A 22790-nucleotide genomic window follows, 5' to 3' on the forward strand; every position below is an offset into this window, starting at 1 on the left:
GTTAAAATGGTCAGAAAGCATGGCAATTACTTCTTTTATTGGTTGGGTTGTAAAGATTTAAGGGAAAGTTTTATGAAAGTAGGAAACTAATTTAATTGAAATTTTGACCAAAATAACTTGCAACGTAGATGTGAAAGTCTACCTTTATGAAGAGGGGTACATCAGGGTATACCTGCATTTCTTCCAAAAGTAATGCAACTATATGATACCTCTATCCTAACGGCCTATCGACATTATGATTCAATCTAAAATGTGAGAACATTGCTGAAACAGAACGGTTCTACAGTTTTAGACAGTGACATTGTAATACGCCCGTCATGAGTTAATTAAGAGAGAAATTACAAATTAAAAATGAAAATACGAAAATAAAGTCAAACATCATGGGTATTTCAAATTTTGTTTTATTAACAATGCATCCCTTTGATAGGATTGTATGTTTCTTTAGGTCATCAATGCCCCCAAAACATACTGTACACATTATACAAGGGAAACCACGATTCAGGCAAAAAAGAAAAAAAAAAACAAACAAAAACAAATCTTTTTAAATTATAATACAGTCTTGAGGAAAAAATATAAATAACTTTTTTCTTCTCTGGTTGAGCTCACTCTATGGTACAGACATATAATAAATAGATCGGATCTGACATCACTCAGCTGATCTATGAATCATCTCTCTATGAGTCCATTTGTGTAGCAGCATTATAGCAAAAACAAGCCAATGGAAACAGAGATCCCCCGTTTCCCTGGAAACCTTTTACAAATCCTTTAGTCATCGCACCCCCCCTCCCCTCCATCTCAGCCAATGACAGACAGGTGATATTGCATTGTGGAAACAGATTCAAGGGGTAATTATATTCCTACAATGTAATGGCAGCATGTAATGGCAACCTATCTTCAAAAAGTTTTACAAGCGAGAAAACACGTTAAGGTGACAACAGGTTACAGATTTGCCATGCTTGTTGCACATGCAGTGGAAGTGAAGCACAGAGGTAAGAAGGCATAGAGTCGGGGAGCTGTGGGGCTTATGCGGGGTTTTGGAAATGCCTGCAAATGAGAGGAGTTTGGTACTGAGTCTGTAATGAGTCAGTCTACAGAACAGATATTACATAACTTATACAACAGAGCACCTTTCCAAAGATTTAAAAGGTCCTAAGCAGGTAAAGGATGGCATAAACTAGCATAAAATCACATGCTATTCTCCTTATGTACTGTGTAAGGGGTGACATATATAGTGCTTAGGAAAGTACAATACTAGTGATGTTTGATTGTCTGAGATACAAGAAATAGAAAAGTAATTGGCTGTCTGTGCTGACAAGAGGCTACAGGTTGTAGGAAGTGATGAGGCAAGAGAAGCAAAAGCACATATCCGGCTAGAGCAGATCACAGGTCGGGGTGGGATGTGAACCAGGAAGGCTCCAGATACAAAAAAAACATAAAAACAGCAGGACTCTCTTTAGTGTTTTGTTTCATAAGGGGAAAAAAGAACACGGGTTCCGAGGAATCACTGGGTAGACACAACAACATGCCTTATTCATTTCATTACAGAAAACACCACCTCTGGAAAGAGATAAAATGTTGATAGAATTTTTTCTTCTTTTTTATGTTTTTTAACACAGCGTGAGTCTTTGTCTTAATGATCCAGCTTGTCCTTAAGCATTATGTTGATGTATTATTATTATTATCATTATTATTATCATTATTATTATTATTGAGTGTTGCTCAAGATTGCCACCCCATCTGAAAACAGTATTTGGTTAAACTGCTCCCCCTTTTTCCTGTAAAAAAAAAAAAAAGAAAAAAAAAAAAAGTCTGAAACAGCATTAGGCGTGTTAGGTTAAACTTTGTTTACAGATATTGACGTCCTTAGTTTCCAGCTCTAATTTGCTAGAAGAAAGGCGAGTGATGACCACCTCCTCCTTTTCCTTGGCTATGGTGCTCTGTTTAGAGCAACAGAAACATGCCAAACGCCTCCCCATCCTTACAGCCGTATCTGTCTTTCAGTCTTGCTTTCTTTCCATGTTTGTAGGGTGGCAGGATTGGGGGCTGTGCAGGGAACAAAAGGGGGGAAGGATGATCAGGATTCTACAGGAGGGTCAACGTCCTCTTCAACAGGTTTTGGTAGCTTTGTCAGGATCGCCTCTGCTTCATCAAACATCTGGAAAAAGAGCAAAGAGGATATCATATATGTGATAGAAAGCATAAAGATATTTTGAGGAAAGAAAGGGAAAGAGTGGAATAATCTCTTACTGGCATGAATTGCACATCCTGGAAGAGTTCCTGTATGAAGCGTCTTGAGGTCAGGCGAAACATACAGTGGGCTAAGAGGTGAGAAACCTCGGAGTACAGGCAGATGTCGTCAAACGCATAGGGAAACTTTTCCTTTATCCTGAAGGGAAGGGAGAGATTTAACAGGCCTTTAAAACACAACTTCTATTGTTCTGCTATTTAACATGCAGCTCAAAAAAAGGAAGTATAGTGAGGAGGAGAGAGAGCTTTACGTCAGTAGTCCTGTTTCGTGGCCTTTGGTTCCTACGGAGGAGCTGAGGTTGATGATGAGGCGGAGCACCTCCTTCCTCAGCAAGACTCGGGAGGCGGGGCCGTCCTCTGATATCGCCTTGCCACCTAAAGGACACATCAAAAATATATTAAATATTCACCTCAATGAATTAAAAGAAAATAAAATGAAACAGTATCACTGACCAAGTTTTTTTTTTCCTTATCTTATCTTTTTTTTTCTGCACAGTGGTTTGTTCTAGTTGGTTAGTTGTCCGACAGTTATTTTAACTCTGTGAGTGAAATGTGTACTGTTAAGCACAGAAGCAAACTGAAGCTGCCAGTTACTTCGTTTATACTGCAAATATTCATCATAGATTTTGTTGTATGTTTAATTCTGATTTTGAAAAAAATTTCAAAATGCTTTTTTGTTTAAATAGAGGCTAAATAAATCAAATAAATACAGAAAAACTGGACTGTGGAGAACCAACCACACTGAAGACAAATCTCTCCCTATTCATATATTTCAGTCCTCTGGTTGCAACTGTGAGATGAAATGTAAAATGATGAAAATATAAGTTCAAATTTATTCAGTGTTGTTTGTTGAGGAACTCAAGTAATATTGAAATTTTGTTGTAAAGACATTTCACAGCAGTTAAAGGAACAAGAGAGAATTACAAAGGGAACATGCTGAAATAGTCTTAAATACACTCAAGTCTGCAGTTTGTGGCTATTCACAGTCTTACCTATGACGATGTCACCAGGTGTGGGCGTGCTACAGATTGAGCCTTGTGACACGGCAGCGTCGCTGCAGCCTGACACCCCAGAGAACTTGGACTGAGGCATCACCTCCAGACGATGGCCGCTCTGGCCTCCCCATGATGGGAAGTCTACATAGTCTGGCAGGGGGAAAAAAAAAGAGAAGTTACATACTAGATCGAGGTTTGAGTTTACAGACTGACCGTGTGTGTGTGTGTGTGTGCGCGCACTTTCACCTGTCCGTGGGTGCGTGCTGTTGATCTGTGGCTGTGTGGGGTATCCGAGGACGCTGGATCCCACACAGTAGAGGCAGTTTTCTTCAGTGTGTTCCTGCAGCCCCGTCTCGTCTGAACCCACTGTGTGGTTCTGGCTGTCGCCTCGGTTCACAATCAGCTCAGAGATACTGAACTGTGTCTTCAGTATTGGGATAGCAGGACGATCACCTATAGAGGGAACGACCACGGTAAATATGTAGACTCTTATCTCAAACAATCTGCTCTTCTCGCTCCATCTACAGCTCCAAAATCTCTCCCTGCTAAACTTGGAGCAACTTAATTTTGTTTCAAAATCTCCTCACATATTTTTGTCTTTTATTCAGGGATAAAGTTATTTTTACCATCTCCGTCACCAAAGAGGAAGCGTTTTCTCTCTTCTGACGGTGGGCTGATCCTCTGCTGAAAGTAGGCCGAGTCTCTGATGTGGAACATGTCATTGATGTCCATTGGCAGTGCTAGGCCAACGTAGTCATCGTTGCACCCGAAGGTGGCGCTAGAGACCATAGAGCGCACTGAAGAGCAGCGGTGCAGAGTGCTTTGGTTGATGGGGCTGAGTAGTTCCTCTTTATCTAGAGAGGCGAAGCTCAGAGCCTTCAGAAACCTAGGGAGGGCAAGAGGAGAGGCATGTGAGAGGACCCGGGGGGAGAGACTGGGACAGAAAGGGAACGTGGGGAGTAAGTGAAAAAAATGGTGGATAAAAGCACAGAGATGGAGACTGTGTGAGCAGAGAGTGAGAAGGAAGTTGGGAACATAACAGGCTCTAAAGCCTTTCATATTGTAGCAAGCTACCAGGGCAGAAGCTACAGGTCACAAACTCACAGCAGAGGACACGTGTCCCCCAAAGGTATGATACCACTACCTTAATGCGATGTCAGTTAGCTTTAAAAAGACTGAAGCAACAAAAACCTGTGGTCTATAGCTTCACGTGGAGAAAAATACCTCATACAAGTTTAAATATAGGCAGGAGAGATTCATATGAAGGGTAAAAAAGTCATTTTTCTCCTTGGATGAAGGGCTTAGAGCAGCGCAGTATGATCTAAAATTTCAAGCACTGTATTTTTTTAATATCGGACTGTAAAGATATACATCAGTCTAATTTTCCACTCATCATTTCAGGATAATTTTGAGTGAAAGACCCTCAATGCAAGACACTCTCTGATCAAGTATATATACAGTGATTGTGAAGGAAGTTAAGAGGTTATTAAGCTACTTGTGTTGGTTAACATACAGTGAAGCAAACAGTAAAGTCACATCCATATAGTGGTGCCTTACTCTACCTGTGTGTTGTTTCTAACTTTATGAAGGGTTACAGCTCTAAGAGGAGGGAACAACCAACAACTGACCAAACTACAGGGGGGTTTACTCACACTCAAGAGCTACAGGAGTCAAAGCAATGGCGACAAACCACTGTGGGTGTACAGCTATAGTTGCTACTAAAGTAAAAGCAGTGGGGACACATTTGTCTGGAGCACATCTGTGCTAGAAGCTACATCTCTACTAATGAGGACTCAGGCTAGGTCCACCCACCGCGGAACAAGCGTTCTGGACAGCCTGCGGTATGGACTTAAGATGCCGGGTTCTGGAAAGGTTTCCCTCTTATCTGACATCCTGACAGACACAGCAGAGCGTGCGCAAAATACAAACACACCTGTGATTGCTGATAGACAGAAACCAAAACCTTTCCCTCACACATATCTGCTGAAGTCTTACATTTTTCTCACAAGTCTTTCCATAACAAACAATGGAGATGATGACATTTGACACATCATTGAAAACAGTAACATGAATATTCATGAAGACAAAAGGAAAAAAAACAACTTTAAAAGTTACAACAGTGTATGCTTTCTTCCATATTGTCCATGTAGCATGGCCTTACCTGCGAGGTGTTAGCCTGGAGTCCAAGCTGCCGGTCTTCATGGTGATGGTGTCGGTGAACAGCACATCTTTAGCAGGTGAAGCCAGCGCTTCGCTGTGAGACAAAGACGGGTGTATCCTCTGTTGCTGCAGTCTCTTCAGTGTAGCATAACCCAGCGCATCTCTTGGGCTGGTGTACATGAAGCTACAGTCAGCCAGGCTCTTGATGGTGGTTACTGACGGGGACTTAAGAGACTGAGCTCGGCGGGGGAGGGTGTGCGAGGAGCCGGGCGGTACCAGAGAGACAGTGGAGGACTTAGACGTGGACATGTGGTTGGTCTGAGACTGGGGGGTGAGGGAGGAGAGCGTTTTGACAGTCTTGGCTGACACGACTGTGTTAAGGCTCACACAGTCGGAAGAGTCTGGTTCAGGTTCAGGCTGCTCGGGGTTTCCAACGGTCTCCCTGGACGGGCTGGAGCTCATGGAGCTGATGCCGCTGGTTGTGGTGTCCGTGTTAAAGCTCTGACTGCGGCTTTTGAACTGAGTACCTCCACCGCCTCCTCCACCCCCTCCCACGTTGCCTCCACTAGACGAGGAGCCACCGTCTCCTCCTGCTAGGCGCTCTCGGCTGCTCTGCTCCCTCTCCCGGCTGGGATGCTCCACGTGTCCTCCCAGACCGCTGAGTCCAAGGCCTGAGCCTCCTCCCCTGGCCAGCCTGCCATCCACAAGCTGCTCCTCAGAGCCCCCTCTGGTCCCAACAAATGACGTCTCCAGGCTCACTGTGGGACTCTTCGGCATTCCTCTGCCATTGAACACAGGGGTGAAGACGTCCCCCTGGTTTGGGCTGTAGACGGAGGGTTCAGTCACTGTCCTGTTCCGTCTCATACTCCCCGTCTTGAGTTCAGTAGGGGTGCGAGAGCCTGATGGGGTCTTGGGGTCGCTGGTGGAGCGCAGCTTCTTGCTTGGGAGGGACAGGGAGTTGAGGAAGCGTGTGCGAACAAAGCGCGTGGAGGCCAGGATTGTGAAGGGGCTGCGGTCCTTGACTGGTTTGGAGTGTAGACAGAAAGAGGGCTCGTCTGACTGGTCCAGAACCTCATACTTGTCATCGTCCAGGATGTACATGTCTGTGAGCACAAGGAATAAATTAGAAACACAAAAGCAACTTAAAATGAGAAATATCCACCATAGTTTCCAGGATAGATAAAAACATTATAAACATAACTAGATACAGATGATGCAGCGTTTTTTGACCTACAAATGGAAGTAAAAAAAACCCAAAACAAAGTCCTACATACTTGGTTGAGACTCGCTCTCGCTGTTGTGGCGGGAGCTGGTGGATTCAGAGTTCAGACTGAGCGTGCTCGGTACTGAGGAGAGTTCGGAGGTCAGCTGTGTGTCGACCTCATCTGGAGTGACAGGCCACAGCGTCCTGCGACTGTGTCTGACAGCATCCCAGCCGTACTGCTTCAGCACCTCGCAACCCTGTCTGGTCTTGGAGATCACACCCAGCACATAAACACATGTCCTGTGGATATGAAAGGATGGTTAGTAAACATACAACAGTGTTCTGTTGACACATTATACACTAGGAGAAATATTTGCTTGATCTGTTGTGTTGGAGAGATGTTTCAGGGCACTTAAAATAACAGTTGGGATTGTCAAATTGGTGCCAAATTACAGGAACAAATCTTGTCAGTTTTTCAATAATCAACATTAGACTTTATTTTTATTATTATTATTTATAGGGCAAATATTGGAAAAACAGAAAATTGTATTTCAAAAATGAAATGTTACAAGAATCCTGGTGAAATGTTTTTAATTACTTGACATCTGACTGATATGCAGCATAATAAGAACCTAATTTTGCCCAGTTTTTCTCTTTACTAGAACAATGAGCTGTCCTCACCACCAGAGGATCCTGTTTACTGTGAACTGTAGTGAACATTGTCTTCTTGCAGAAGAAAACAGAACTTTTGGATGCTTGGGACATAAAATCTGAGTGAACAGTACTACTTCTTTTAAAAATAAAATCTGAGTATTTTACAAACTGATAAAAAAAAGAGCTTTATAGTTGTATGTGTCCATTTGTGTAAAAAAAAAAAGACTTACCCTCGTACTGACAGCACCTCACAGTGCTGCGCCAATGCAAGGATGTCAGGAATGACATTCTCCTCCTGCAGGAGATTCAGACCCCAGTTTGAAGAGCCAATGTTGCCCTGCAGGGAAAACAACAAATACCATCAGAGCCACTTCTTTATTACCATTATTATTTTAATGACAGGGGAACCGCAGAAACGCAGACATGAACTGATTTCAAGTGTTACTGACCAATGCCCAGAGAGCAGCCTTCAGCTGTTTAATGCCCTCCCAGGTGTCCAGCATCGGGGAGCGAACCGTGTAGCTGAGGTCAGGAACGACACTCTGGAGACAGACAGAAAAAGACAGGCGTTAGGAGGAAAGGCTTCCAAATCTGCACAACCCCCTGCTCCCCAGAGCGACCGAAAGTAGAACATTAAACGGAAGAAACGGTGTGCTAGTAAAGTAAGCTGAAGTAGTTACCTGAGCCTCCAATAGATGGCAGCCTGTCTTATCATGAACCAGCTGACCATACAAGTGCACAGGGAGATAGACATTTGGTCTTTGTAACCTGGAGACAAAAATCAGAGAAATTACAAACAACCAGGGCTCAGCAGGTGACTAAAAACAATTCATATCTTCGAGTGCAGCTTCTCACCTTTGGTTGCTGCGTCTGACGTAGTTGTCTCCGTCAACAGGTTTGCGGTAGGTTGTTAGTGCTTCATTGAGCTGCTCCTCTATCAGGTCCACATACTTCAGGTTGTATTCCTGCAATCCAAAAGACATTTAGGTTTAGTTAAACTAAAACCTCTATTATAATAAAATAGTAGCCACATAAATAAAATGAGAGTTTATTTTGCTGTGTGAAAATATGCTCCACCTTCTGCCATTTATCCAGCTGTTTGCTGACGTAGCCCCTCTCATTGAGGTAGGAGAAACCTTTAGGAATGGACAGGAACCTGAACAGTAGAGACAGGATATAGTGTATTTGAAAAGGCATGTAAAAACATCCGGACAGTTTGGCATTACATAAAGTGACAAAACATATTATGTATGATGTCTGGTAAATAGTGCTGTTGTGGTAAACACCCACCTAAGGAGCAGCAGGAGGCCTTTGTCTCCCAGGTGGGACAGAGCTGGTTTCAGCTGGATTAGAGCGTGGAGGTTGGCCTGTCAAACAGCACGACATATTGAGTAAGACAGTAGAAGAACTTGACACACAATACCACCCTCAAAAGATGGAAAAAAAACTCCCTATATGAATCTTTCAACACTGTAAGTCTGTCCATCATTTTTCCCTCTTTCTTTTATTATCCATTAAGCTAAAAAAGTGTTTTTTCCCCACATTCCATTCTCCACATTCATACTTTTAATATGCTAACTTGAAAGACAAATATTATCAATTTTTTTAGACAAATACATTTGAGTATTCATTCCGTGTCAAGCCCTGTGTGATGCATGCATTTTCAAGCAGTCACCTTGTCCTCGCAGGCCTCGTCCAGTATGTCCAGGGCCTCCATGGATACAGCCTTGCTGTGGTCGTGAAGCTGTGTGACCAGCAGCTCCATGCCCCAGCTACTGAAGAACTCCACACCCGCTCGCAGCAGCACGCGCAGGTGCTTGGTGGCATACAGTCTGCAGATCTGCTCAGAGGAATTGTGGGAGAAAGAGGGGACATGATTATGCCAGTCCTTATGGAAACACCAAAGGCTCTGCAGTGTGACATGAAGTGTTTAAACAATCCTAAACAAGTGATAACTAAAAGCAGCTTCCCCATCACAACTTTATAGGTGTTTTTGTTTGTGTGGCTTCCCTACATCAGTAGCAGCAGTGAGGATCTTGGAGAGGATCACTCTGGCCAGACCGTCTCTGCTGTAGTCCAGTGTGGATACAGCTAGTTTCAGCACAGCATCCTGGTTCTTCACCGAGCACAGATTCAGCAGGCTGCAAAAACAAAAAACAAGTACAGACGGTAGATTGAGTTTTTAGTGGGAGCTTGATAAAGTGTGTCTTGCCATCAACAGTCTTATACTCCATGCGTCTGGGAAAGCTGAGAAAAGCTGTGAGGCTGTTTCTGTACACTCACCACTGAAACAGGCCACATTTCTCCAGCAGTTTGACTCCCTGTGGGTGCGCAGAGAGTGTCCCCAGGAAGAGGAAGTAGTGTTGGCTGAGTGTGGTGAGCAGGCCGTTACTCTGCAGACAGCGCTCGGGCTTCAGCCCTGAGGATGAGGATAGCCACGACACCATGTCCCTCACCAGGTCCTCTAGATAACCCTGGCCGTCCTAGAGAGAGGAAGGACCAACAGGACAGGCAGGTTAGAAAAGTACAAAAAATGACCTTAAAAATAGGAATCTGTGTATATCTTTCTTTTCTTCTGACCTCGTCCGAGTCCATGAGGAACTCGACAAACTGACAGCCAACCACAGTGAGTTGTCTGGCCTTTGGGTGATCCAATGCCAGCCCTGCGTACAATTTACTGCTGGGTTTATAAAAGTACAGCAGTCTCCTCACAAACCTGCAAAAAAAAAAAGAAGTATTCAATAATTGTCAGAAAAGTACTTCATAAACTACTTCATATGTTTGTTATTGGTTTTGATGATGCGACTGGGTCATACTTGTGCATCTGTTCATCTTTGTTGTTCCTGAGGTTTACATTTGGCCACTGGGAGAGAAAAACAACATTTAAACATGAGACAGAAACAAAAAATGGCAAATGGCACATCTGTGTGCATTTTACAGAGTCTGTGGTGCTACATGAGAACAGTCTGACCTTAAGGATGGTGGCAATGAGCAACCAGTTCCACTCCAGGTTCTGCTTGTGGTTGAGAATGTGACTTTCTCTTAGATTCATCATCAGTGCTTCTTCTGTGTCCTGAACGCAGAAACACAGAAAACAGAAAATACTGATTTGACAATGTAAGAAAATAGGAATACAAGGCTGTTGATTTTTGAGGCTTTGCAACAATTTCATACGGCTAATGATCAAGAATTATATTGCTTAGCAGAAAGCAGATATCAGCATTAGTGTTATCATCGATATATTAAGGCAATTAGCCACTCTAGGCTGTGATTTAGGGTGAACACAGCTTCCTGAGTTTGAACTCAGCTGCTTTACATTGTGCCAAACAGCACATCTGTCCTAAAACTGCAGTAAACTACAGCTTCTCAGTGGTTTTTAGCACAAACACTGAAAGTAAAAGGAAACAGCTTGACAAGCTTTGTCCAAGGTGCTGTCTAATAACTTCAAAGCTTTCTTGTTCACACATTGTTTCTTGTGTACTTAACAAAATGAGACATTGTGGTTTAAGAAGAAGAAGTACACGCATTGGAGCCATTTGCTAATCAACAACAGCTGGCGCACAGCTGGCTTCGCACATTTTCCAAACTCTGAACTAGACCCAGGTCACTCTTGGATAAATTGGTGTCTAGCTCGCAAGCTAACAATATAAAGACAACGTTGGAGTTGAAGAATGGCATGTTTTATCATTTGTGAGGATTTTCCAAAATGAGTCTTCATTTAAAACTATCTTTAGATGTTGCCAAGGTACAGAAGGTAACTAAAAATGTAGAATATATAAGAGCATGTATATTCTTACCTTAATGACATAGATGTCCCTGTGGGAACGAGAGTGTGACTCTCTGCGGTTATGTGAAGACACAGACTTGCGGATGATGTGGTCCAGATAAAGACTGTGTGGTTTTGTTCCTCTCTTCTTCTTCTCATGGAACCGCTTCAGATTGTTGACAGCTGCACTTGCCCGACTGAAACATACAAAGTTTAAGATATATTTATAATGTTACTTTAACGATTCACCTCTAGAAGTGCACTGTGTTCACTCTTACAAGAGCACTACTTATCAAAGTGCCTTTATGAAGGGAGCAAAAAATGAAACGCGCTGTGCAAGAATATATAGTTCTGCTAAATAAATGTGTTTGTACTGAAATATTTCTTGTGTGTGTGAGGAAAAAAAACACAGAAATGCATGTGTGAGCGTACTCACAGTCGTTTCTCTTGTGCGATGTCAAAGGAGGCTGCCATGTTGATGAGGGTGGGAAGGCAGTGCAGGTGGTGACTGTGGGAATGAGGAAGGATGGTGTTTGCCTAAACAAGAGAGGCGGGCGGAGGGAAAAGCAAAGATTAATACATTTAGTATTATAACAGCGCCGTCATGGCAGCTTACAGAAATATACATACATTTTTTGTGTAGTGACAAACTGGTGATTTATTTAGTGTGCTGGGTGTCAGTGGGCAAAACAATATTTATCCCTAGCTTTCCAAAATATGCCATGGGTCACAGATATAGCCCCTATTTTTATATATTACCATGTGTAGAAGTTCTCCTAAGAGGATGGTGGCTCTGACAGCGAGCTGATCATCACTGCTAGTCACCACTTCAACAAGACCCTACAGTGACAAACAGAAGAGGAGAGAGGAGGACATGGCTTAATCGAAGCATTCAAAACTTGTAAAACTGCTGTGCACAAATGCGATGAAAATGTGTGGTATGAAATGGAAACGTAAAATAGTCAGAGGAGTTTAGTCCTAAATGATAATGTATCATTATTATTATTTTATTATGCCATACTAGCTTGATAACATAAAACAATCTGCATGTATGTGCAAATGAATGAATGAAAAAAAAGAATGAAAGAAAGATTAGGCCCCAATATAAATGCAGTGATTCTGTTGCATCGGCTCACCTCTAACAGCCCACTGGTGATGAAGGCAGACAGGACAAACGCAAGGTAGTTGTCCATCAGATCTGGCCTGTTGAACCAAACAGAGGAAATTTAATCCATTTCAAATTTCACGGTTCATGTAAAGACTGAGCCTACAGATAGCAGATTACTCTTTACAAAAAGTTCGACCTATTCTATTTCTCTGCTCTCATTTCATCTCTCACCTGGAGCGAGCCCGATGGGGTAGGATGACTTTGGCCTCAGCAGCAATAAACCCATCAGACAGTCTCCAGGTGTCCTGGAACCTGGCGGCGTCTGAGGTAGACCAGAACAAAGAATATCTTATATACAATACAATATAAGATAAAATATGGACTTATTCTACGTTATAATAGGACCAAAGCATTTTAGCGTAAAACTCTGGAGTATGCTTTTTGCAAAGCCAAGCAGCCTTATTAACCTCTCACTCGATGGAGCTGTGTATAAAAACAGCCAGACTGCTGGGTACAAAGATACAGTGGGATGAAGTATAAAAATAAATTCTGAAGAAAGAAAAAATGTTTTACTTACCAACACTTAGAAGAGCTTCTGTGAAGTCTTGAGTTACAATGGGGACTGGGAGCCTGAATATCTCGTATAACACCTCCAACAAGCCTTTCTGCAGGGCAAATTACATTAAAGCTATGAGACACATACATTTTTGATATTGCACTGAGTACATTTACCAGCACTCCGAAGAGCACTTCCACAATCATAATGTTACCACTGTGTAACATAATGCGCCAAAGGCTTGAGGGAGCTCCAGTTTCTCTATGAATCCACAGGAAACTGAGTGATAACATCTATGAGTACTTGATCTGTTGAGCTTATTTGATCTGTCTGTACCATGACTGCCTCTGAATACACAATATCACACTCTGCACGACCAGAATCTTTCCCATAACAGGTGGCTCATGTCATTACCATGTGTGTGCTATGTGTTGTGAATGAGATCAGACTGGTGACCATAGAAATTAGCGGTTAGACTAAAGCTGTAAAATAAACACTGGTGGGAAAGATACTTGGCAGTCAAGAGATGTATCAGTGAAGTCTTGGTTGCTTTAGTAGCAAACAAAAGTTATGCATTGCTTTTAAATCCACAAATATCCTAATTTTCCAGGACATTTTTGCATATTAGGTATGCAGCTGTTTCGATACTCACCCTAACTTCCATATTTGGTATGCAAAGTAAGCCAATTAAAGATTGGATTCCAGAATTTCCAGCCTTGCATAGGTTGATAATCCCTACATTAAAAAAAAAGACAAACATTCAGCTGTAAAACACAATGAATTTAAAAGAAATTCATTTATATTTCTCACTTAAATAACTATGTTTATTATGATTATCATTATATCTGAGCACTTACCAGACCAGGAGCGGAAAGCTGCCACTATGGCCATTCTACTAGACAAGAAACGTGCCTCTCTGTCCTCCCTGTGACCATGAAAACACAAACATTTAAAATCAGGACACCGTGTTCCATACACACAACATCATTATGATCTCAGTACGGCACTTTTCACACAGCATTATAAAGCTTTTCATGAAAGAAACAAAACTACGCTACCAATGTAAGCAGAGCAAAACATGAAAGTCAAGGAGAATAAATAATAGATCTTTTATTTCAAAGCCAGTCTTTTCAGAGTGACTTAACGGATTATCATGACTTTAGCCCACTCCACATCCCTCAGGCGAGTCACTGTGGAGTCAAGTAGCCCTGATAATAAGGGTCACATCACAAAAACACTATACAAACCCTCAACGCATGATGTTACCAATATAGGAACACAGAAAACAGTAAACAGACGGAAATGTCAGAACACTATCTTTTTGTTTCTACTGTAACACTAACACTCTTCATATCCCACAAACACACACACACACACTCACTTGAGTTGCCCTTCAGCCATATCTGCGTTGTGACGGTAGTGAAAATCTGTGAAAGGCGCGAGGATTTGCTGTTGGGACAGAACACACACACACAAAATGTAATGCAAGTGTAAAATAGGAATAAATAATTAAATACATTCTACCAGCTTTTTATTTGTTCTTTAAAAAAATTAAGTTAAAGGATTCTTAAATATTCCCATAAAACCTCTTGCAGAAATAATTAACCTGTCTCATATGACATCTATGTGGCTATTATGTCGGTAGTGATGAGATGCTTCTGTCCCAGGTGTCTGTTTACAGACAATGAGGCTTTAGAGAAATGTTGTAACTGATTACTCTAAGCTCCATGGGAAAGAGACGGGCAACCTACAGCTGCTAATCCTGACTGGAATGACTCCCAGGCTCATTTATAAACAGCCACTTCCTCTGAATTCATATGTGTGTGTGTGTGTGTGTGTATGTGTACCTCTAGCTCGACGTCAACACGCACGTACTGACGTGTACGTGGGTGGTTGAGTAGATGGAGGATGGTGGTGATCAGAGCTTCGTTGATGCGGCTCAGCTGACAGTCAATCACACTCTTGAGGATGGTGCTGAGGCCTCCCCGTTTGGCTACCACCTCTGGGTTCTTCAGGGCTACAGTCAACAACGAAATAATATTAGACGCTTTTCATATTTATTCAAAGCAAAATAAGTATTTTGCGAGGTATTTCTGTCCGCGAAGATTGCAACTCAACCTGAAGGTGCGCTCAAAGAGGAGGCAGAATTATAGTTTTTTTTTTACATCTGTGTTGTGTACCTCCATCTCAACACTACTCACCTAGCTCACAGACGATGGCGATGGCTGCGCGGACCATGCGGTCTCTCTCTTGTAGTCCATCAGTTCCCACGGCGATTAGAGAGTTTGCAATAGAGGTGGGGAAAAGCATCGCATTGACAGTGATGATCTGCAGAGGAGGGAGGAGGAGGAGGAGGAGAAAAACATGAGTCATCAAACAAGTCTGGACAAACAGAGGCAAAAAAATAAATAACCTGAATGTTTTTTATGTTAGCATTTTTTTTCCTGAGAATGTTCAGAGACAGACAGTGTCTGATGAACAAGGGAAAATGTGGTGTGATGGTCACAGCTAACACATTTCTTACAATTTAATAAGTGCTAACACAAATGTAATTTTGTGATCAGTCTATATGTCATGAACACAAGGTTTGTATTACTGCTTTGTATGGTCAGTGGTCCTTTTCTGAAACCAGAGCCTGCCTCTGTATGTGTGTGTGTGCGTGTGTATGTGTGTGTGTGTGCGTGCATGTGTGAAGAAGGTTTACAGTAAACTACAGAAAGAGCTATAAATATCCTCGCCTGCAGACTCGTGCGAACCGTCCACACACTGACACTGCTGCTAACCCAATGATCTTTATGGTGGCACTATGCTGGCACAAGCCTGAGCAGTGAGGGCATGAAGGCAAATTCCTCCAGTGACATGATAGCGACTCTATAAATCAATTAGCGAAAGAACCGCTGAGGAGGAACAAGAACAAAAAATATGTATAATCTTACCTTTCGAACTAGTCTCAGAGCCTGAGTCCTCTCCCCCTCATTGCTCTGCTGGATGTCAATGCATCTGAACAAACACACAGGCATAATTAATCATGTCTTTTACTTTTACCACAGCCAGCTAGCAAGCTAACAGCTAGTAGGAGAAAAATAAATGTGTCAGCAGGAGGAAACAAGTGTTATTGAAGCAAAGTATTTCAAAGAAACTGGCACATATGCTTTGACTCAACATTAAAAAAAAATCAGCCAGACAACACCTTTCCATGGACAAAGCGGGACTCTCACCTGGCTATCAAATAGTCCACCTGTAGTCTGAGGACCTTTTGCAGCACAATGGTGTCTCTAATGAGGTAGCGGAGTGCCCGCAACCCTGCAGCACGCACTTCCTTAGCCTCATTGAGTAGAGCTAGTCGCAGACTGGGGAGTAAAAATCGCACCTCAGTGAGTCGAAAATAGATAACATTACATACAATTAAGCTCATTTAACTCACTTAACAACTTTACAGGTTATTATTATTTCCTGAATTCCTTCTTAAGCACAACCATTTATAATAAACTCCAACTGCTCTTCAATTAAAAACTCAAATTTGTATTCAAAATGCAAAATACTGACAAACACTGATAACCTATAGGGTATTTATCAATATCACTTGCTGCATAAACAGCAAGGCAATTATTGTGACATAAAGCTCATTTTGATGAAAAGTACATGGTGTACTATCACTAAACTACTGCTTGCAAACAACACTTACCATATGATGATTTCTTCGTATGTAAACCCAAAGTTGTCTTCATGGTGGCCAATGCTGCATAACAGCTATAACACACAGAAAAAGAAATACATGATTTCATACACTGATTGTGATTAAAACAGCTCTGATCAAGAATAAACATACGGCTGGTTAAGGCATTATGGTAACATCAGGGCACCTCAAAGTGTTTATAAGGGGGTTTGGAAGCTCACTGTGTTTGGCACAAGCCTAATGAGAACCAAACTGACTATCCAAACTAACCGACAGCAAAACACTTTCCTACAGGGTGCTGCAGGAGCCATGCATGTTGTTTTTTTCCACTTGTCTGTTACATGCTGACTTATTCGGAGGAGGTGAATCGTGAATGGATAATGTTTTGCTTTCACTGGTGGCGGACAGAGGTTATAATTATGAAAGTGTTGAGTTAACACATTCACAGGTCCAGCCGTGGGTGTCAGGTTATGTCACCTCTACCGTTTCTTGAGTGTGTGAATGTGTGTGTTGGAAATGCATCATGCCGTAACAGAAAGAAAGCAATTGTTTTCTAGTTCTGTAATATTCTTCCACTCATAGCAAAACTATATGTTCCTGTTTTCTGCATCATCCCCAGCCAGGCCTGGAAATCAACCCTGTTTTCAGCATGAATAGCCACTTTTAGCAGTCCCCTCACAACAGGTCCTCCATCATTAACAGAGGGCCCACACACAGCTGGTGTATACAAGTTTCAAATTTTATGTACACAAAGGCAGTTCATTATAAAAACAATAAGTCTTTGTCTGTGTCAGCTGGGAGGCCAAAGCCAGCAATAACACAGACTAAAATTCATCATGTGCAGAAAGCAATGAGCTCCTTGGGAAAAAAGATGCTGCCATTTTGGAGCTGGCACCTTTCTTATAGGTGCCCGAGCACTACCAAGAAGTCAGTGCTACTCCATCACAGCAGCTCAATCTACGTTATCATGATGCAGCACCATCAGGGAACTCGATAAGTGAATTAGACAGGTAGATTTCTGTGATTTTTTTCCTTGGTGCTAGATGCATACTTCCCCTCTCCTCCATCATAAACCACAGAGCAGAGCAGGAGGAAAGCTGAAACGGGATGTTATGGGGGAGCAGAAGTAGGGTGAGTAGGGGGTTGTTTTGAACCAGCTGTGATGTCAAAGCCAAAGCAGGCAGGAGGAGGGGAGAGGAGACGAGGAGAGGGGCATGTGACACTCTCCAGGGGGATTAGGTCACCCTCCCTGTCCTGGAACCCTTATAAGGAATCAGAGGCAACAGACGTACACACACAGACACGTCATGGATATTACCCTGCTGTCTTGTTGTAAACAAGAGAGTTAGGTGCACGAATGACAGACGCACAATTCAGACTCACACTCAGGCTTCAGCCTGCTACAGCACCAGCTGCCTAGTTTTCTGAAGGCCAATACTCACTGGCTGCACGACTACGGCTGGTGATCAGTCAAAATGTGTCTGCAAGCAGCAGTCAAATATGGTTTAAGACGGCGGGTCCCTCAGCAGAAATGAGAAAATATCTGACAGGGATCAGTGCCCAGGATGAGGTGAAATGGCCATTTGCATAAATGCTTTCAGCTTTTCTCAATGAGATATGATGGTGAGCAAAAATAATGTGCTCAAAGTACAAGAAACTGTGATCTTCCCCTTATACTTGACTTTCAGTTTTGCAAATTATTTGCTAATTTTCTACATCCTGTTATTCCTGTTCAGAATAACAGAAAGGTTTGAGTGTGTCCCTGTATGTGTTAGGTAGAAGTCCATCACAATGCTGACACAAAGAAAGTCCACACCAAAAAAAAAAAAAAAAAATCTAAAAAACACTCTTTACAAGTTCCAACAACAACAACAACTTCCATGCACACTATCCTCTTCAAAAACTTCTCCATTCACAATAAAACAATAGCAACACAAGTAAATCTCTTCTTCTTCCTCCTTTGCTTATTTGCAAACAATAAATCTGTGCACCACAACTGTTGTCTGGCAAGAAGTGGAACAAACACAGAAGGGTTGGGCAACAAATTGATATTATATCAATATTGTGATATGAGACTAGATATTGTCTTAGATTTTGGATATCGCAGTATCATGATATGTCATAAGTGTTGTCTTCTCCTGGTTTTTCTGAACATATCAGACTATTCTCGCTGTTCTATTATTTGCCTTTATCCACTTAGTCATTATATCTACATTACTGATGATTATTTATCAAAAATCTCATTGTGTAAATAATTTGTGACAGCACCAATTGTCATCCCTACAATATTGTCGCAATATTGATAAAAGGTATTTGGTTAAAAAATTTGGATATTTGATTTTGTCCATATCTGCCAGCCCTAAGACACAGCTTGAATACTCAGCTTGGTCTCAGCAGTTTAAAGCAGTTCTGTCACCTCCTGCAATCTATGATCACTTATGTTGTGTTTCATTTCAGCTGAACACACATTTTAGTTGCTCTCAATAACAATTATTCATTTGCACCACTGACATTACGATGCAAACCAATACAAGACTGATCATAATACTTGCCCTGTTAGTAAATGTATCACCCATAAACAAAACAGTGTATGTTTCAAACATTAGAAATCTCAGGTTTCAAAGTCAAAGTGCTGCTCTTGATGCACTTTAGGAGTGCTTTCCCATCCCTAGAGCTCCTGTTACATTCACTGTCAGCATCACAATGACAGGCACAGCTAGGCCTGCTGGCAGCAACACCCACGAGGAGAGGATCAAGGAGAGGTCAGTGGTGACACTACAGAGGAAGGGGAACACAGCCAGTCAATTTTTACAGACACCTAAACAGTCTCCATGAAACGCCGCATGTCTGTAGATGAAACTGAAAGCAGATGAAACTGGGCTCTCCGGTTGGTTTTTAGGAGATAACTAACAGCAATTTTGGCAGTTTCACTATTTTTCAGTGTTGTAAACACTGTCTCAAATAACTAATGAAAAGCATCATAAACTGACAGCGTTACCTTTGTGAAGTTGTTCAGGTGACCCAGTTTTCGCATGTTACTGACTCCATGCGGTTTGGCCACATTTTGAAGGATTTCACGGAAGTTTTCTGACGGTTCTGCAGGAGAAAGAAAAGGAAATACAATGTAACTAAGACAAGCATTAAGCAATATTGCCATAATATCAGTCTGTGAACCGTAATTGATATGTTGCAGGAAGGAAGTCTGTTTAGCTGGCAAAGCTAATTTAGTGTGTGCACTAAAAACAAGGTCTAAGCAGCAAAAGCCAGACTAGAGCAGGGAAGTGTTTTTTGTTTTCAGTTCCTTTCAACTATTCAGTGCTTACTGTAATGCTAAATGTTCTTGACACAAGATAAACTATTCTTAGAGAGGAGTGTTCTTTTAGCAAGAATCAGTGCCTGAACGTGTTAAGCTGCTCCAGACTCTCTATTTCAGCTGAAAGGTAAATGCTGCAGAAACTAATAAAGTATCAGCTTAAAGAGTTGCATACAATATTTTCCCCTAACATGACCTACCAGTCACAATCTATCACAATTACAGTCCTCATAAACAGGACTGAATCATTGACAAAGGAAACCTGGACATGACTGATCCCCCTGAAGTTCTGTTGTTGCTTGTTATGACTTACAATCCACATAAACAGGACTGAATCACTGACAAAAGAAACCTGGACTCGACTGATCCTCCTGAAGTTCTGTTGCTGCTGGATATGACTTACAGTCCGCATAAACAGGATTGAATCATTGACAGAAACCGGACTTGACTGATCCTCTTGAAGTTCTGTTGCTGCGAGGGCCTATCAACGAAACACCAAGGAAGGAGGGAGCCCACCTGACGACCCCCTAACTCCTACTCAAGGAATGATTGCCAATTATAATACAGGATTGTAAAACTAAGTCCTATGAGCTCAACTGTCGAATTGTAAAAGAGTAATAGGTTGTAAAATTAAGAATATAAATTTTCATCAAAAATGCTGACTGAAACACAATTTCTACAGCAATCTGCAATCTTGTAAGGACAGGATTTACAAACAATTGTTAAAAAAAAGATCATCTATAATGGATGGATTGTTTTTTTATCCACATCCATGAAGAAACAGCTGACAGATAAAGGCTTATTTTGGGGGGGTTTACAATCATGTAATCGACACCAAGGTACAGATGGTTTTATAAAGCTGCATTCGTTTCAGCATTTCGGCTGAAAAACAGCTCTGATTTATTTATTTAGACGGTTACAATAAAACCAGCCAAGATGTTTGGTGCTAAAGACTGGGACAGTCATGTAAACAAACTGTTCTGCAGTGTTGCTGCTGGATGAGTAAAAAATGTGAACAGCCTGTGCAGCTGTGCATCAGCATGCCACTAGAAGAAAAGAAAAAAACACACCCTGCGCACTCCGTGTGCTGTTAAAATGCTACTCAGATGTCCCTCACAGCCAGCGATGACCAACACATGACTGTAGCACATATGTCTGGCTGGCTGGCTAAATAACAGGCTATGTTGCACACTCACTAACCACAACAACACAGCGTCGTCATGGCTGCTGGTTAGCTGGTGGCAGCTAAGTTAACGTTAGCTCGTCGCCGCCACTTATTATGATGTCGCTCGCAGTGTTATAGGACAAAACACAAAAAGGAGAACCTGGAGAAATGGCAATAACAACGACAGGACACTGAGTAACTGTGTTTTCGCTTCACAGGGCTAGTGTTGATGGCTGCTCATCCATTTTGAGATGAGATGAAGCCTCTCTCTCTCTCTCACCTCTGCTCAGATCCAGCGGTACGTTCTCCTCCCCGCTGTCATTCCGACCTGTTCAAAAACACACACCGCGGACACGCCGGGGTCATCACATGCCTCACAAAATGTACTTTCACAATATCCCGTTAACACAGAGAGCACTGAGCCGAGTTTGTTCATGCTTACCTCGCATCCGAACACTCCGGATAGGACGGCCGCGGAAGCTGGCCGCCATGTTTCCAGGAACATACACACACGCAACACCGGAAACTTCGCGGCTTCTCGCGAGAGAGGGAGAAAAAAAGACAACGACATAGCCAGCCAACAGCAGAGCAGACCTCCCACAGACCTGAGATCAGCCCCACAAAAACTATTATATGGAACAATGAGTACAAAACCAGAGAGAATAAATCACTATATTTGCAACATTGGATTGACAGGAATATCAGTTTTCTTGCACTTACAAAATGATGAAGCTCAAATTCTCAGTTATGAGGAATTTCTCAGACCTAAAAACCTTTCTTGTCACTTATAAAGAATATCAAATTGTAATAAAAGCTATTCCTATAGTGGAATCCTTCAGCTGATGAAATGCCACTCTGAGAGGCAACAGTCATAGGAACTGAAACCTACCTTCTTTATTAACGGAATAAATATTAAAAGTCACAAATACACTAATAAACATGTAAGCAATTATTTCTAATGCAAAAGGAAAATGACTCCAAGTGGGTAATTTGTGTGGAACTCTCATTTTTATGTGAAACAACATGGCTTCTCCCATATAAATTTGTTATCCCCAACAAACTGAAATAAGTACATTACAGAATTGTGCGTATATATATCCCACCAACAAATTCGTCTCAAGATTTGAGGATATTGGTAACAGATGTGAATTTTGTAAAAAAATAAAATAAAATAAAAAAAATGAAGAAGACACTACTAAACATCTATTTTATGAATGTCTGTACACATCAGGATTCTGGAAAAAAAATTGAAGATGGCTTTGAGACTCAAACCAACCATTCAATTAAGCTGGAAAGCCAAGAATGTAATACTATACTATGAAAACAAAACCAGAAAGTTCAACAGACTGTCAATTTATTGCTTTTACCAGGAAAATTTCACATCCATAAATCCAAGTTCTCAAGATCTCTCGTTTTGAACTTTTCATGATTGAATTTAGAAAGTATTTTGAGTCTATCCAAATGATAAACGATAAGAAATGTGCACATACAGTTTGTGTACTCCGAGATTTTAAAAAAGAAATCTGACGTTATTGCCTACCTTTTCTGTAAAGATATATATATATATTTTTTTATTCATTTATTATACACCATCTCTACGTTTAAGAGTAGGCTTAAAACTTTCCTTTTTGATATGCTTAGGGCCAGCCAGGTTTGCCTTGGACCAGCCCCAAGTTATGCTGCTATAGGCATAGACTGCCAGGGGACTTCCCATGATGCACTGAACTCCTCTCTCGTCCTCCTCCTCCTCTGTACACATTCATGTACCATTAATTCATGTTACTAACTTGGCTTCTTCCCCAGAGTTTTGTGCTTTCTCGTCTCACAGGTTTCTATGGACTGCTACCATTATTATTATCAGTCATATTTCTATTGTTATTATTGTTGTTGCTGTGCTTCTCTGCGTCTCTCTCTCCCCTCTTTCCTCTTCTTTCTCTCTCAACCCA

General features: G+C 41.7%; 1 protein-coding gene across 5 annotated transcripts; it reads right to left on the reverse strand.

Annotated features, from left to right (window-relative positions):
* Positions 1-383: 383 nt before the first annotated feature.
* Positions 384-21371, reverse strand: LOC121904076 (rapamycin-insensitive companion of mTOR-like). 5 transcript variants are annotated; one of them, XM_042421598.1, is made up of 38 exons: positions 21287-21371; positions 21125-21172; positions 19365-19462; positions 16376-16440; positions 15909-16040; positions 15627-15690; positions 14892-15018; positions 14538-14707; positions 14072-14139; positions 13548-13615; positions 13343-13425; positions 12712-12799; positions 12366-12456; positions 12163-12229; positions 11786-11866; positions 11463-11563; positions 11058-11223; positions 10232-10333; positions 10077-10123; positions 9841-9976; positions 9544-9743; positions 9275-9401; positions 8936-9100; positions 8551-8627; positions 8338-8416; positions 8116-8225; positions 7941-8028; positions 7710-7802; positions 7491-7597; positions 6677-6906; positions 5404-6505; positions 5055-5135; positions 3869-4176; positions 3489-3695; positions 3240-3392; positions 2499-2622; positions 2248-2386; positions 384-2155 (listed from the first exon to the last, which is right to left on the reverse strand). In XM_042421598.1, the coding sequence occupies exons 1-38, from the start codon at positions 21333-21335 to the stop codon at positions 2075-2077; spliced, it is 5322 nt and encodes a 1773-aa protein (XP_042277532.1). In that variant the 5' UTR covers positions 21336-21371; the 3' UTR covers positions 384-2074. The 5 variants fall into 5 exon arrangements, with proteins under 5 accessions (XP_042277532.1, XP_042277533.1, XP_042277531.1 ...); XM_042421599.1 differs by lacking the exon at positions 5055-5135 and having other exon boundaries at positions 3869-4128; XM_042421597.1 differs by lacking the exon at positions 5055-5135 and having other exon boundaries at positions 3483-3695; positions 3869-4128.
* Positions 21372-22790: the final 1419 nt, after the last annotated feature.

This window comes from Thunnus maccoyii, chromosome 9, assembly GCF_910596095.1.
Source record: "Thunnus maccoyii chromosome 9, fThuMac1.1, whole genome shotgun sequence".
Taxonomy (NCBI): Eukaryota; Metazoa; Chordata; class Actinopteri; order Scombriformes; family Scombridae; genus Thunnus; species Thunnus maccoyii.

Excerpts from the sequence above, each read along its gene's own strand:
- LOC121904076 (XM_042421598.1), bottom strand. The coding sequence starts at position 21,335 with ATGGCGGCCAGCTTCCGCGGCCGTCCTATCCGGAGTGTTCGGATGCGA. Across the intron at positions 11,224-11,462 it reads ATCGCACAAGAGAAACGACT|TCGGGCAAGTGCAGCTGTCA; the intron begins GTGAGTACGCTC and ends TGTATGTTTCAG. Across the intron at positions 9,101-9,274 it reads TCCTCACTGCTGCTACTGAT|ATCTGCAGACTGTATGCCAC; the intron begins GTAGGGAAGCCA and ends TCCTCTGAGCAG.